Below are 17,092 nucleotides of genomic sequence, written 5' to 3' on the forward strand. Positions count from 1 at the left end.
GCATCTTAAAATAAGAAATGAAATGAGAATGATTTAAGCCTATGTATTCCTTAGAACCAGATGACTTGCATATACTTTTTTTTAAACCACTTATCTACATACATTTCCAGGAAGATATACCAAAATATTAGCATAGTAAGCAAGACCAATAATAAATAGAAAAAGAAACGGATCACGTGTTTCATTGCATCAACTGTAGTGAGCTGGTTTAAAAAAAAATACTGCTTTTGGACAGACTATTTCTACTCTAGGAAAAAGAGTCTTTATTTGAGCTGAACTATGTAAAATTAGAGTTCAACCACCACAACAACTAGCTCACTTACAGGTCCTCCAGTAAGCTGGAAGGCCAAAATCTGAGTGCAGCTCATCTGCACACAGCTAATATTCTTTTAGCATGCCAATATTCAGTTCATACCATTCTTAAATGGCCACAGATACGCTATTCCAGACAACCTAACAACTACAACACAGTCAGCAGTCTGTGAAGGACTGAATGCCAACAGAGCCTTTAGCATACCATTAAGCTAAAGGAAAAGCCTCTACAAATGCTAGATTATAATAACTGTATCTTTCATTTCTTTGTCTCCTTAATGACCATACTGGGGGGTGGGGAAGTCTTCACGGGCTGTGGCATTTCCTAGCTATGTGTTCTATTTTTTTTCCTTTTAAAAAAAATATTTATATATTATCTATATATATACACACATACACAGACTGTACACACAAATATACATACACAATTATTTTTCTGCCCACTTTTAAAAAAAAAGTAATATAGTTTCTTTCTGTATGACCAACAGATAGCTAGATATATAGATGTGAAACTTGTGCCTTTTAAGCAAATACATCTTTTTAATACTTCTGTATCTTTAATATGTATGAAAACTTGACATATTAAGTACAGTTGGGGTGTGTATATACACAGTTGTTGTGCAAGGTCAATATAAAAAAAGTCTCAAGGTGGCAGAACTGGTCAGGTATTCAATTGGCATAAGCATTATACTGTAACACAGTCAAATTGTCTAAGTTAAACAAATACTGTACTGACATGAACGACTTTTCTCTATATTTGTCTTTGTGAAGGAGGACCCTGGAAGTAACCTTTTTTTTTTCCCCTCATATTATACATTTGATACAGTACAATGCCAGGTGAAAAGAGAGCCTTAATAAAGCATGCATCACCCATACCCCTGTATAAGACCCCCTACAAGAGAAGGTCACTTGCATAAGGCACCATTATTAAGGTCAACAGTGCATTAACAGCTAGAAAACCAGAAGTTAGTCCTCAAGGCATAAATAAGAGAAAAATTAGCTGCATGAGAAAAATCAGTTTCTAACCAATAGTGGTTTTATCCACCCAACAGAAAAAATTATTCATGTTCCATACATTATGTAACATTAGACCAATTGTATTTTAGCTGCTCTTAACTGGAATCAAAACTGCAGTCCTGATTAAAGAATGGAAAAGCATATAGTTCCCCGGAACCATGCAATAACCTTTGTATTATAATGAAAAGTTATAGTTGTGTTACATTGTAAATACACAGCTTATACAATGGATTACAAATGAGCTCTGTAGCAAGTAAAACAAGCTACTTGACACATTGCACGTTTAATAGCTGCACCAGACACCTAAAGCTCCTCTCACACAGGAACGGGGAGGTCCCCCGTCTCCATCCTGGCATTCTGACTCTTTTTTTGTCCCCCCCTTCCCCTCTCTGTTTTCCCTCGAAAAAGGTGCAGACACCCCTCCCCCCACCCCTTGGAAATGATTGGTGGTCGTCCCATCTCACGAGATATTCCTTACATACAAGACATTCAGACTTTTTTTTTTCTCTTACAGTTATAAAACAACCACAAGAAAAAAAAATGTGCCCCAGCATACAGTCATCAATAGATCCTCATAACATACAGTCGCCCAATCATTAACATTCTCAGTGCACATGCTCACGGCAAAGGCTTAGGAGCCACTCAGAAGGTTAGATACCAGTGTATGAGTCCAGGAAACCCCAAACATCACGCACCGCGGTTGCTATGCCGTTTCTTACATGACTTATTAGCCCTCAAAAGACCTTCAAGGAAGAGAGGTCCTGGAGGCAACTGGGTAGGGTGCAAAATGGCATGCTTTGGCTGGAACACGCATCCCTCTGCTCAAGGCTGTTCCACCTTGACGCCTCTTAGCCCACAGGAGTCACCTCTTGACCCATTCAGAGGTGTCTCTTCATGTGAAGGGCCAGGTGGTCAGACCTGGAAAAACACCTGCGGAGGAAGGAGCGTGGGATGGCACGTTAGTCCCCAGTGGCTGGTGCACAGAGCTAGACATACACAGGTGACACATCCCCTGTCTCTCCGCTATTCCCAAACAAAGCTGGCGGAGGAGGAGGCATGTGGCAGTCCCTGGGTACACAGTCACGCGCAAGGTGCCACTGTGTACCCAGGCGATCTGCCGCGAGGTGCGAACGCTAGGGGTTTCTCCAAACTGATCTGCAGCATCAGGCTACAAACCTCCCTCCAGGGGATTATTAAAGCAGACGGGTTTTTTAAGTGTGAAAATACAATAATCCGCTAAACGTTCTAGACATAGTTGTCTCCTGAAGCAGTTCCTTCACAAGTGAACCTCGTGAAAGGTAGCCTATGCTCGCTCTCCAGCAAGCATTAAAAATTAACTGTTTAGAAAGGTGCATTTTAGTCACATACCTGTCACAGTGACTACATTTAAAAGGCTTGGCACCAGTGTGCTTTCTGAAGTGTCTGGTTAATTCATCACTTCTTGCGAAACGCCACTCACACCCTTCCCACGAACATCTGTAAGGCTTTTCCCCTACAAAGAAAGCAGATTAGTTGTGACTTCTTTCAAACAAACGTAGGCGCTATCTCATTCATTCCTATGAAGACCTCCTGCACCCCCCAAACAGGGTCAGTTTTAGTCTATGTATCTAATGTTTCAAAACATACAGGGAAAGAAGGCTGGAAAAATCATCCACAGGATTCCTAGTTAACTATTTTGCTGCAACAGCACATCATATAATACCATTCTTCTTTAAAAAGCTATTATATAGGCTCACAGGAAACAAAGAAATCCATCCTTCTACCATTCCTGTTTATCTCTAATGGCACCTTTACTCCCAAAGAGGTATCATTCACCCCATAAAGGTGATTAAAGACAGCAGAGCTAGGTTCCAAAATGCAATTAGGCTGCTGAATTGCATCAAAGTCCTTTTTCACTCAACTCATCTGCATAACATGCAGCCCTCTTTCTGCTGAGCCACGTATTCTTGGAAAAAGCCTGCACACCACTTTGAACACTGCTATTTCAGCATTCAAGAAATACCACTTTCATTCACAGGAACATTCTCAGTCACAGAGCACCAGGGCAACAGTTCTGCAACACTTTTGAGGCTGGCAGCTATTTATGTCAGCTCAGCCACCAAGAATTCAGTGGAAGTTGTTCTTTCCTCTTGAAATAATCTTGTTTTATCTGACTTCCACATGACAATGGGAACATCAGAGCTTGCTCAGACTTCCCATAAAAATACTGAGCTCATGAGTCAAAATAGGATCTTTTCTTTGAACTCCCTCTTTCTACAGTTGGGGAGAAAAAAAAATGCATAAATCCTTGGATTAGCACACCAAGAATGACAATCTAATTCCTCATGTTAAGCTATGGCTATTGAGCCATATTGAGTTGCTCTACATATCTAACTGCAGTCATAGAGAGATGTAGAATATTAATGCTCACAAAAGCAAACCAGCCAGCTACTTCAATCATAAAATATTTATAGAAGCCCTGAAGTGTCTATCTTCCTCACTTTCTATCCCAATAACATACAAGATTGTTATTTTAAGTCCAGGTTCCGTAACAATAAAATGCTGTTGCTCAGTATTTTAGGAAGAAATTAAATAGTAAATGGTACATTTTCAGGTCCAATTAGGCTGATTAGTTACACGGACTAGAACACACTGTGGCTTTCCAAGATTTTTGCTGATAGTACAGCACATAAAACTGTTCAGTGAGTTACAGCTATAGCTACACTTAATATAGGCAAGGCATTGGGATGTTTGATTTAATAGACCTGATACAGAATGAACTACGAAGACATATTCTTATGCTATTTAGCTGTCTGCACAGTTTTTTGATATGAAGTTCCTTTTTCTTGTAAGAAAGTCTCAGTTTGGTTTTACTTTTGAAATAAATGTCAACAGAGGTCTAGTGTCTACTCTGGCTAGCCAACTTTCCTGAAGACTATACAGGCCTGCAGCTTCCTGACTTCAGTCTGCTTAAGTGACTGGTTTCTGCTTGCTATGAGGGAGGACTCATCTACAGCCAACTTGTCTTGGCTTCTGCTGGCTTACGAAGAGAATGAGGAAGTGATGTCATCCGTGCTGGTAAGCCTGTAGTACTCTTACATCATCTCTCCAAACCTGGGCTCCCACCCAGTGATTGGGTAATGTTGTGACAACACTACGGCCAGGGGTATTCCCTGCTGTACTTGCCAACTCTTAATAAGCACATGGTTACTAACCTGTATGAGTGCGCTGATGTGCTTTCAGATGTGAACTTTTGGTGTAAACTTTCCTGCAACCGTTAAAATGACACCTGTGAACGCGCCTTCTGCCATCTGGTGAGGTGTCACCGTTGACGGGGGTACCTTTTTCTGCAGTCTTTCCAGCGGTACCGGTACGTATTTTCCCAGGTGAATGCAACTCACCCGGTGTACAATTCCATAGCTGAGAAGAAGGTTCCTTGCTCAGTTCAGGAGACGAAGGGGGAGTAGAAGTGACAGACGAACTCAAGTTTCCTGAACTGGCTAAAACATCGCTGATAGGGTCAGAGGTAAACTTCGTAGTAGGCGACAGTTCCTCAGAGCTGTCCGAAGATTCGCTGCTCACATCAGAATTCAAACTGTTGGTCTCTAAGTTCTGACTAGGAGGATTGTCCTCTTTTGGGACACAAGTGTTCTTCAGTTCAGATTCCTCCTTTTTCTCACGCGCCAGAATAATTTTGGTCCAGAGATCCTCTTGGCTATCAAATTTGATTTCAGATGCAGATACATAGCAGGGTTCACTTTGAAGATACCGTTCCAGCTCTAAGCATGTCTAGGTGAAAGAGAAGGAAAAAGAAAGAAAAGAAGTTACAAACTTGCTTAAAAATAAAACCCATTGTATTTTATGCTTCAAAAAGCATGAAGGAATGTAGTATGTTCAATTTGAGGTTGCCATGCTCAAAACAAATTAAAGACTCCTCCAGCCATAACCAGGTGACTGCTATGATGAAAAGAAATCAGTTTTTGAGACCTGGGCAGGAGTTCAAACACACAGCTGAAGGTGCAAGTCAGCTCTGGCCTTCAAAATAGCGTCTTGATGAGTCAGTCAAATTACGATCGTTCTCATCATAAAATCTGTATTTTTAGCAAGCTAATGTAGAAAAGGACTACAAAGAACCACAACAAATAACAACATGTTGGTCTGCCTCCTCGTCTAATTCCAGTTGTTTTCTCTCCCTCACACAAGCATGAGGCTGAAAGGACCCAACTGAACACAGTGTGCTCTGACCCGCAGTCAAAACCCAAACGCTGTGTCAGAAAACAAAGGCACATTTTAGCAGGGCTGCAGAGATGACAGCCTGGTCCCCGTTCTGGGGGCATCAAGGGAGCAGCAGATAATACCCGTTTGCATGAGAACGCACCACACTTTCAAAGAATGCCATTTCCACGCATACCGACATGCACGCCACGTAACTCTAACCGCTCTGGTGCATGTTTCAGAGCAACGCAGGACACTTCAACCACAGGAGAGAGGGGAAGAAAAATTTCCAGAATAGAAATGTCCTATTCGATAGAAGGCGAAACGGGAAATTACTCTGAGGTCCTGCTGGGAGTCCCACAATGAACAAGAACTTTATCTACTGGCCAAGAGTGCAACTGTATGAGTCATCTCTCTGTTTCTTTCACGCAATGCCAAAGGAGACTTCCTTTTAAAATCCTGACCATCTGCCAAGAAAGTACTCTGTTCAAATATACATGCAACAGTACATGGACAACTTCCCCCCTGCCCTGCATTCCCTTCCACCCCACGAAACGAAACAAAACAAAAAACAAAACCACCTTAAAAGGCTGCAGCTGCGGTTTTCAATTTCAGTATATATTCTTTCTAGCCATTTTCAGAGGAATACAAAGAGGGGTAAGAACTGTTATGGCAACAAGACGATGTTTTGGGATTATTCTTTCCACTATAGGAAACAATCCGTATGGGAACGTTACATGGAAGATGGACACACCAAGTTTCCATACCAAACTCTACTTATTTTAGCCAGATCAACTCTTCCAATCCCGGTAGCAAAACCTGATCCCAAATGCCATGCATTCCCCTCAGAGCCCCTTCCCATCTGTCCGAAGAGAGGGCTGCCATAGGATCAGCGTCCCTTCTCCCCCAGCACCGCTCAGCTAAACTGGGTCACATGCTCTGATCAGGCTGGGAGCCTGTGCAAAAATGAAAGAAAAAAGAAAAAAAATCCAATAACAACAACAAAAAAAACCCACCACCACACACACACATTTCTATATTTGCCTATGACTGGGTCATGTTTGCAGTAGAGAAAGGTTTTGATGGAGACGACCACAACAGTGTATTGATTCCCAAGGAAATGGGCAAAAAAAGCATTTATTAAGATCTTGTTAAATTTTAATATTCCCGGCTAATTTAAATTCCTCGTTAGATTGATTAGTAATGGGGACCAGAATGAAGCTCTCCGCGAGTTTAAATGCCTCTGAAGGCCACTGGGAACCAGGGCTGGCCCTTTGCCAAAAACCCAAATGCCTGAAGGAAACTACTTAGCTCAATTTCAATCACGTACTATGGAGCTGCCTCTTTGAAAGGGGAAGGGGGGAGGGAAAAGGGGAAAAAAAGACATTGCATACAATTAGTAGCATGTGAAGGTTGTAACACTTTGCATTTCAACCTTCTCGAAGGCTGCTCGTCCTTCTTAAAAGCAAGCAGGTATTTGATCCGGTAACTCCGCCGAAGCGCAAGCAGCTCGGCCGGGGAGCGCGCCAGCAGCCACATCCCCTCCGGGGCCAGGCGCAGATAATGCAAAAATGTCAGCGGCGATCTCGTCTCCAGCAATGCGACTGCTCGGGCCAAATAGCAATAATAATAAAATATTAAAAAAAAAAAAAAAAAGCCATGAAAATATGTCCATGAAAGGGCAAGAGCCTCCGCTCTTCCTCCTTGCGGACCCAGGCGACCAGCACGGCGGATCGCTGTCATATGACTGACAACTGGCGGCTGTGCAAAGCCCGCGCCGGGCAGCACCGCGGGGCTCCGCGCCCGCACACCGCCGCCGCCCGAGCGGGCTTTCCCCCCTTTCCCCTTCGTTTTTTTCCTCATCATCGCCAGGGGCCAAAAAATTAAATAAATGAATTGCAAGGAGGGTGTGGGGGGGAGAAGGAGAAAAACAGCCCTTGGCAGGAGCTGGGGAGCTGCGTGACAAGAGCCAGCTGCGGACTCGGGACCTGGCACCGGCGCAAAAGTTTCGCGGAGCGCAGCAGCGCGGGCGCGGAGCTGCGCCGGGCCGGGCTGCGCTGCGCTGCGCTGCGCGGGGCTGCGCAGCCCGAGCGAGGCGCGGGAGACGCCGGCTGCCTGCGTGCCTGACAGCCGCTCTGGGGCAGGGGGACGCAGTACGGGGAAACGGAGATGCGCAGAGAATTTAAATCCCCTTCGGAGCTCTTTCCAAAAAGAAAAAAGAAAAAAAAAATAAAAAAGAAAAGAAAAAAGGAAAAAGGAAAAAGAAAAAAGAAAAAAAGGGAAAAGCTATTTTAAAAACAAGACACCTGTTTCAAAACGTTTCTAAACGTTTGTGCTCAGTGCTCCCCACATTCGCTGCTGACACTTGTTTTTTTTTTTCTCTTTTTTCTTTTTTGTTAAATCCGCTTATACGGCTTAAAAACCAAGAACAACAACAACAACAACATCGACAACCTCGTTTACCTGTTGCCAATACTCCTCCAGGGACGGCAAGGCTGAGAAGTAACCCGTGTCGTGCACAATCTGGAGTTCCTGGAAGATGCTGCACATTGGGAGAACATCCATGTCTCAAGTTGCAACAACAAAGTCAGTGCTGGTTACAAAAATACAGATGCCTCCTTTATGTGCAGGGGTGAGGGGTGTGTGCGGGGGGGATGTCAAACCTCTTGTCTCAGTTTCCAAGCCCCCCCCTTTTCTCCAGAGAAGAAGAAGAAGAAAAAAAAATGTATTTATAGATATATATTAATTCCTTTAGGAGCTTAAGGAGGAAAAAAGACCCGAAGTTTCATGCAAAGTTTAATTGCACAGCAATGTAGGACGTCTCCAAAGGCTGCCGCTGCGGCTCTCCCCTCCCGCGGCTGGCGGAGGACACTTGCGCAGGAGCGTACACAATATTTGCAAACACGGCGCTGACTGCAAATGTAACCCCCTGCAAAACTTCCCTATTCAAAGCTCTGCCCGGCCGCAGCCGCCGCCGCCCCCGCCCCCCGCGCCCTCCCCCCGCCCCGCGTGATCCCATTACGCCGCCGGGCGGCGCGACCCAATCTCCGCCGCACGCTCCTTACCCCGCGTGCCAATGATGTCAGAGCCGCCCAATCGCCGGGCGGCAGGCATCGCGGCTCCTCCTGGCGTGACCGAGCCTTTCCGTGACGGCTCCCGCCATTGGCCCGATTCGAAATTCGCCCCGTCCTGATTGGCGAGCTCCGCGGCAGGCTATTTTTAGCAGGGTATATAACGCGGGGAGCTGCTGCCTGTTCGGAAGGGGAGGCGTGCGCGCGGTGGGCTCGCGGCTCGGCGCGGGGGAGGGGCGGCGCTGAGGGCGCTGCGGTGCCGGCGGCGGGCGCTGAGGGCGCTGCGGAGCCGCCCGAGCGGCGCGGCGCGGCGCGGCGGCCGCCGGGCCGGGCCGGGCCGGGCCGGGCCGGGCCGTGCCATGCGGAGGCCCTGTCCGGCCGGAGGAGCAGTGCCCACGGTCTCCCCGGCGGCCCCGCAAGGCTCAGGAGGCGAAAGCCGAGTGCCGTGCGTGCTGCCAGCTCGCGTGGGTCAGGCCTTCGCTGTGAACAGGAAGGCTGGAAACTTGATTTCTTTTTCCTTCCTCCTGTTTACTTTTTGCAAGTGAAAGTTACCATCCCTGTGTGGCTTGAGCTGGGGCTGGCGAGCTCCTGGCCTTCACCGAAAGGCGGTGTTCCTCCAGGAAGAGTTCACTCTCCGGCGTGCGCTTCCATCAAAGACCTGGTGTTTTAAGACCAGCTCTTAATCTTGCCAGAGCTGCAGATGTTGTAGTACAACTTTAAAAATTCTGGTTGTTAACCTTCCAAAGGAGTGTCCAGCACATGGAGTAAACGCATCTGATGCTTCTCAGTTACTAAAGGACTTACAATTTTCCGCTAGTGTTGCTATCATCATCTGTTATTTCCATTTCCATGTTTTTCTCTGTATCTGTTGCTGGTTACCTGCAGATGGTAACGCAAGTATTAAGCATTTGTTTCTTCTGCTTATTGTCTTCCATGAACTGGTGATTGCTAGCAGAGAAAGTGTCACCAGTCTGACTTTCCATCTCCTAACCCTGCAGAAACTTAATATGGTGATTCCATAAACAACTGGTGCTGCTGGGATCAGCTGCTTGGGTTTTTTATGTGTGTATGAAGAAATGCTTAAGGCCGATTAAAGTGTTGTTATACGCTTAGAAAAATAAGCCAACACAGAAGACTCGAAACATCTACATTGGGACAGCTAGGCTTACTTGATTTAGAGCTCTTCACTTTGCTTCACATGACCAAGCATGTGAATTTATATCCAAAATTGCCTTTCAGATGATGGTTGAGATATGTTTGAAACCTAGTTTCGGCTGCAGGTAGACAGAAAGCTTAAGTGTGGAGAGAAAAATAAAACCCTCTTGATTTAAGTAGATTAGTTATACACCGAACTGGAGCCTACTTTTAGTTCTGTGGAGTTTTTTGTGGCCTGAAATGTGATGTGGGCTCCAGTGGAATATAACCTTGTAATGTAGCTGGAAATTCCTACTATTTGTGTAACAGGTTCACTCCCTTTTTGGGAGGACTGTAGTTTCAAACACAGTTACAGCGAATGCTACTGTCTGCTGTTCCCTGATTTGCCTGTTTCAGCTTTGCTCCATGTTGCAGAGATCTGGGCACTTCATAGACTGGGAGAGATTTACTGTGCCCATGTCGAATTGGAAGCATCCAGGATCTTACTTAATTACAGTTATTTTTCAGGTAGACGGTGTCTCCCAGTGAAGGACAACTAGGATTAGTGATTGTAAATTGATGGATATGCATTTTTAAAGAGAAAACTCCTATAATGAAATAAATTTTTTAGCTGGCAAATAAAACTTTTCATGCACTTTGGCCAGTCTGTGATTGGTTTAGAAGCATTAAGGTTATTGCCTTAAGGAAAAATAAAGCAAATCAAAGAACACCATGGCACAGATGTGACTATGCTATAGTAAAAAATATTTACATTATATCCTTATTAAATGTTTTTTTTTTTTTTTTTTTTTTTTGGGGCCATTATAAATGGTTATTCAGAACAAAATTGATATACATTGATATACATCTTAGGTTATTAACCATATTAGGAGATTTTAAATAACAAAAGGAGTCACAGAACCAAGAGCAATCTTAGATTAGTAAGAGTAGGTAGGGCTGTGTAGAGGGAAGTAAACAGTGTTTTTACCTAGTATATTTTTAATCAGGAATTAAAATTAAATGGTATGTCAATAAAATGCTGTGGTCTGATAGTCTGTTCCTTGAGCTGAAGGGAGAAGTTCTTGCACTGAGAGAAGCCAGGCTGAATGAAGGGATAGAGTGTAAATTGAAGGGAATGTGTTGTACTGTGTGAAAGATAATAAACATAAGGACAAATTTTTATAGTCCTCCAAATGAAAGAACAAGCTAATGGAAATATTTGAAGATACAATTTGGTTCTAATGCCTTTCTGCAAGCTATACATAGTAATAAAGTCTTAAATATCCAAATACCTGTTTCATACCACTATGATTTTTTTGAATCATGAGCCAGAGTGGAATTTACCTTGAAAACCTTGATGAAAACATGTTCCAACTAAAAAAAAAAAAAAAAAAAAAAACAACAACAACAACAACAACAAAAAAAAAAAACACCATACCAAAATCAGTTAATCTCTTGAGACTGTACCACTGTATTTAGATGTGCCAACCCAGGTCAGAGTCAACCTGATTTAGAGCAGAGGACTGTTCACTGATGGTAGTGGTGAAAGATACTGACGCATGTGTACTGAACAGCCAGGGCTAGGGAAGGCCTCTAGCTGGGCAGTTCCTGAGTAAATTTCTTCTGACTCCGTTACAGCTAATGCGGTCTGTGTACCCCTGATTACGTAGAGGTAGTCACCAATGTCCTGTAAATGATCAGAGTGTTTTTACCTCTGTATTAAGCTCAGTCTGTTGTAAAAGAAGCAACAATTTGTACGAATCATATAAGATCACTCCAAAATGTCAGTGTTTTGCCTGCAGAGTTGCACAAGAGCTTTGAAGAAGGACTATCCACAAGTAAAGTTAGGATAATCAGTCAATTTACCCCTTCAAGGCCATTGATTTACAAATATCTGCAGGGGGAAAAAACGTGTGCTTTAATTTTTTCGGTTCACTAATTCTAATAAGGTTCTGTCTGAAAAGCTGTATTACTACATTAAAGGCCATGCCACTTCTCCGTAGTAACCGCTTTGCCAGGGATGGTGGGACATTCCTGGAAAATCTAGCCTGCTTAGCAGGCGACAGACCGTGTTTTTCCACGTGGGCTGTGCTCTGTGTGAGGCAGGGGGAGCACCTGTTCTGTTCTTGGAATATTCATACATTCTTAGAGGACATATTAGCGTGCTTTACTGTATTCAGTGCTGAGAGTAGAAAAAGAGGAAATCCTTTTGAAAATACTTCATGTACAGGCAAGTTAGATGAAAGGGAAAAGAATCAATAGCTTGCGGTTTGATTAGGATAAATGGACTTTAGTTGGGGAAAAAGAGTGTCAAGTGCAGGAAAGCATTGCTGGTTAGCAAAGAACACTACTTGAAATGATCTGCTTCTGAGGTGGTAAGTTGCTAAATCGAAAACTAGCATGCAATGTGATTCTACCACAGATAAAGTAAACGCTTCTTGAGGATATATAAATAGAAGTGTTATGAGTAGGCAAGCAAGTGGGGTGATTCCTGATCTGTCACTCTGGCAGAAGCAGAATTAAAGAATTACATTTCAGATCATAAGCTGGCTTAAGACAGAGGGAAAGCTGAGATCATTAAAAAGAAATAGTGACCAAAATACAATAATACAAGAGTTTTGGTAGATGTAACCTGAACTCGTACAGCATACGTAAAAGCCAACTAGGAAAGGTGATGTGTTGTGCTACAAATACTGGTAAAGAATTAACCAGAATAGAGGGACAAAATTGTTGTCATTAGCTAATGTGAACAAAACATGAAGTAATGACCTGAGTCAAGTCTTGACTGAGTCAACAGATACTTTTTTTCCTCCTACTCCACAGACCAAACCTGGAGCTATGTATTTCTGCAGTTACCTGCTGTAGAGCCCAGTTCATGCTTTCAAGCTCATGTTTTCACTTTGCTACTTTCAGATATGCATAAACAGTTCCTGAGAAAGCAACACTCTGGGAACTGGTCAGTGATCTTTATCAGCACCAAGAAACAGTGTTAGACCAAAAGACAATCCTTTTTCAGGTAAAGGTACTACACAATGTCCTCCTTAATTCTGCATACCTCCACCTTGACAGTTTGCTTCCATAACTGACAGTGGAAAGGTAATTCTGTTTCTCAGTGTAGTAATTGCTAGTGATGGTCTCCTAATACCAGGAATATCCACAATTAGTGTATTTTACTTGTTTCCCCATGTGCTAATGTTGTTGTTCTGATCTAAATAGTTCCTGTTCCTCCCTGATACTTAGCTGCTGGACGTATTTATGAACAAAATTATACTCACTTTCAACTTTTTATTGGGTGACAGCTTAGTAAAAGATTAGACCCTATTCCCACAAGAGCCTTAGTAGAACAGTCCACTTAGTAGTACATGAGTATTATTAATAATTATAAGTCTTATTTAAATACTACTTATTTTGTGGTTTCTAATGCAGCAAATAGCACTTGCGGGTTTTTAAAGTACTTAAAAGCACAGCGTTCTAGTCCTATGCAGTATAAATAAAAGTTCAGAAAGTTAACAGTTTTCATTTTTGTGGTGTCTGTACCTTAGGACTCCTTCTCTAGTCTTCTATAAAATCCTCTATGGTTTAGAAGACCTGAATTTCTGTTGTTGGGAAAAATGTGGATGAGGTAGATTTCCAAGTCTTTCTTCCTAAATACGAGTTAAAAAAGGAAGAGAAAAGCAGACTTTATTTGCCATTTGTCTTTAGGAAACTTGGGTTGCAGGATAAGCATCTTCCTAAGAAGTAAATGAGCAACTGGGGCTTGTGTGATGCCAAGTTACTGGCTGCTTTCAGGAAGTTAGTGACTGTTTCCCCAGGTCAAGGAGCAGCAATTGCAGTGATTAATGGTGAAAAAACAATCTGAACAGGGAAAAAATGGTGTCACTGGACATTTTACCATTTTCACATGATCATTTCTTTCTTTTGGCCATTGCTAATAAGAGACCATTATTTAATAGTGCATCGTGCCAGGAAATCTAATTCAGACAAATTTTGGAAGTTGTAAGAAAAGGAACCTTACATGTACCAATCATTCTGTGAAATGTAGTGAGAGACTGAAGGGCTAATTATGGCTGGAAATAGCTGGACTGTCTCACTAGTTGCTTGAGTCTGTCCGAGTAAGGCTTAGCAAGAACATAAAGGATTAGATTATAACTATGAACTTCACAAAAGAGTTCAGATAAGTGTTTCTAAACAGTGATGCCAATTAGACATAGGAGTTGCTTGCTTGGAGTGGCTGTGAAACTGCCTTTTCTAGGAATTAATCAAGGCAAGACTAGGCAAGCAATTCTGTGGAAACCTCAGACAAGAATTGCAGACCTTTGCTTGGAATGAGCTACATGGCCCAGGATACCTTTTCTGACTCTTTAACATCTCGGCTCTGACCTTATGCTAAGTGTATCATGTAGACTGTAAGTTAAAGGGCTTCTCCTTTATGTCACAAGACCCTTTCTTGTTGCATGGGGAAAACAAAACACCTAACCTGCTGCTGCAGCGGAGGTGAGCTTCCCTATTGACAAGACATGAGCAGATCCTTTTGGCCCTTGCAGCTTGACGTGTTCTTTTGGTGCTGTGGTACAAGAAAGCAATCTAACTGTTTCGTTAGAAAAGTGAGAGTCATAACTTTTTTTCCCCCCTCCATTAGTATAAACTGCAAAATTAGATTGAAAATCTAATATGCATACATATTTCAGAGTAAAATGAGAAGTGGCCTTTCAGCAACTTAACCTTCTTTGGGACACAAGGAAATAAACATGGTCATTAAAGAGTCAGCACCATTACAACATAGTGAACCTTTACTCGCTGTTCCCACCTATTGTTATTTGAAATATCCCATTTCCTGTTATGAGTAACTGCTGCCAATGGGCAGGATTCAGATCTCATTCACATCAGTGTAATTCTAGTAACTTCAGAAGATCGGTAGGGAAAAGGAAATGAAAAGCAAGTGACTTTGATGAAGTAATCCCAAGTTTACACTGAAGTACTCCGGGTTTAATCCCAATCAGTGTCAGAATTTAGTCCATTGCATAGGAAATCTGAAAAACTATTTATTGTTTAAGCCCCAAGAAAGACCCCATCAATATACTTAGGTTATTATTGTTATCATGCAGCAGGATATATGTATACATAATAATTATATATACACATAATAACTATTTATTAGTCATTATCTTGGTAGAAGCACCTTGGCTCCTCTACTCACTTCAAGAAATTATAAGAAATATATAAATTAAAGAGTATTTTTTCCTCAGAGTTTATATTCAAATTTAGCGAGAGAGTGAAAAAAAACCCTGCCTTTGTTCGAAGTGCAGGAGGAAGGGATTATTATCACTGTGTTGTAATGAGGAAACAGAAACACAGAGGTAACTGGAGGATCAGACCCACAAAGGTACTCCTCAGCTCTGTTAGTCATCTTTCTCTTCAGGGAAATTTATTGGAAATATAAATGCCTATATGACATTGTGAATCTTTGCTTATTATTATCTCTGGGTCTCAATTGCTTAATATACAAAGAGGATACTACTTCCTTTCTTCAGTCTATGCCAAATGTAATCCTTGGCCCAAAATCACAAAGAGAGATTGCAGCAGAGACAAGAAATGAACTCAGATCTTCTGAGTCCTAATCCAGGCCTGTTATCATAAGCTCATCTTTCATTTGGCATTTGGTTTTGAATAACAACCAAAGTGTTAACCGTATTCCTATACATTTACAGACTGATGGAGGTCTTATCTGTGATGGTCATTTTCATTTCCTGCTGGCAATTTCACAAGCCTTTTAAAACTTCTTTTCCCCTGTAGATTTTCTTTCTTTTTCTTTCTTTTTTTTTTCGTTTTTTTAAGAAATAGGTGGCTTCCTTCAAGATTTCTCCAGGAAAGCTTTGACCGTCTTTTTGAAGGTGAATGCTGTCTGATTTTTACCTGGTGCTGGAAGCACCTATTATCATTTTATCATTTCATGGTGTTTTTTTTCTGACTGCCTAACCTGTCATTTACATCTACTCTCTTCTCTCTCAAAAATATATCGATAGTTTGTTAGAAGATTTCCCAGGTGTTTTTTTTTTAAAAAAAAAAGGTTTGCTTTAAATGAGGACTTTTTGACTATAAATACTCTAGGCAAGTTGCTATTTTCAAGGGAAAATAATTAAGTTAATATTTATACACCAAAGCCAAATTCCTTCTTTCTAGATCTTTCCCAGTGTCCTGAAGTTTATGAAATTATGGGTAATGCATGTGAGTTTTTTTTTTTTTAATCTCATTTGGCATTAGTTTAGAAATCATGGATTTCAGAGGCATGATAGAAATCAAAAATTAGGTACTTTGAAGCATAAAGGCATTGCTTATTTCTTTAACTTGAGGGAACTTTAACTAGGTTCCTCTTTAATATAATTTAATATTAAACTCATCTAGTTTAATATTAAATCACACTTTTGTTTTAAGAAATGTTGATGGCTCTTTGGGAAAAAATGTATTTGGAGATAATTTTGCCTCTATGTTGTAAATCTAATTTTAATCCAAGTATATAGTGCTTTCTTATTCTTTTAGACGTAATTTTTAAGAGTAGCAGAGTAGCTAAGTGCGTAGCAGAGTATTTAAGAGTAATTGTCTGATTTTCTGGATCTTGTTCACCTGAAACCTACTCCATCAGAATGAGTGTGGAAATAATTTGATCCAAAACATTACACACATGAAAAGAATTAGCTACTCATGCAGCACATATGAGTAGCTCTGGGGGAGCTAAACATTTATACAGTGATGACCTAGACTAGACCATAGTCAAGTGAATTGCAGCATGATGCTTACAGAAGCAGTCATGCTAGGAAAAAGTTCTCTGCTTATGTAGTTACTATTCTTTGTTTATGTTGGGATAGCACCTGAAGATGATAGCAATGCTGAGTCCCATTGAGCTACATGTGGCAGGAACACATAATAAATACCAATTCTCACCCTCAAAAGTTCAGTTAAATGTGACTTTAATTATGGCTAGTTGGTCTCTTTACAGAGTGTATTTCTGCTGATGATCATTTCAAGATCCAGTGTATTAATGATGACTGTGGTTTTCTCATTTCTATCAATAGCTCGTGGCAAGGCTGTGCTTAGGAAGGACCATGCCAATTCCCCAGAATCAGGAGGATTCCCAGCCCTGTTATGGGCAGCAGGAAAGGAAAGCAGGAGTGGGAAGATGCTGCTGCCGGAGGGCCTCATGAACCCAGACCTCAGCCTCTGGCTGAAAGTCATTGATGCTTTGTGTGGCTGGCTTTGAGTACTTAGTTTGTGACAAGAACATGTACTCTCATTAATGACCTGGCAGTCCTGTGTACTAGCCAGGTGGTACGGGTGCATCCACATGGACCACCTCTTGCTGATGAGTT

At 42.0% G+C, this 17,092-nt stretch overlaps 1 protein-coding gene across 2 annotated transcripts; it reads right to left on the bottom strand.

Moving 5' to 3' along the window:
• Positions 1–1,752: 1,752 nt before the first annotated feature.
• Positions 1,753–8,460, bottom strand: KLF6 (KLF transcription factor 6). 2 transcript variants are annotated; one of them, XM_062568884.1, is made up of 4 exons: positions 7,987–8,460; positions 4,524–5,097; positions 2,698–2,821; positions 1,753–2,259 (listed from the first exon to the last, which is right to left on the bottom strand). In XM_062568884.1, exons 1-4 carry the CDS (start codon positions 8,086–8,088, stop codon positions 2,208–2,210), a joined length of 852 nt encoding a protein of 283 aa, XP_062424868.1. In that variant the 5' UTR covers positions 8,089–8,460; the 3' UTR covers positions 1,753–2,207. The 2 variants fall into 2 exon arrangements, with proteins under 2 accessions (XP_062424868.1, XP_062424867.1); XM_062568883.1 differs by lacking the exon at positions 1,753–2,259 and having other exon boundaries at positions 2,267–2,821.
• Positions 8,461–17,092: the final 8,632 nt, after the last annotated feature.

The sequence above is a fragment of the Rhea pennata genome, chromosome 2 (genome assembly GCF_028389875.1).
Source record: "Rhea pennata isolate bPtePen1 chromosome 2, bPtePen1.pri, whole genome shotgun sequence".
Taxonomy (NCBI): Eukaryota; Metazoa; Chordata; class Aves; order Rheiformes; family Rheidae; genus Rhea; species Rhea pennata.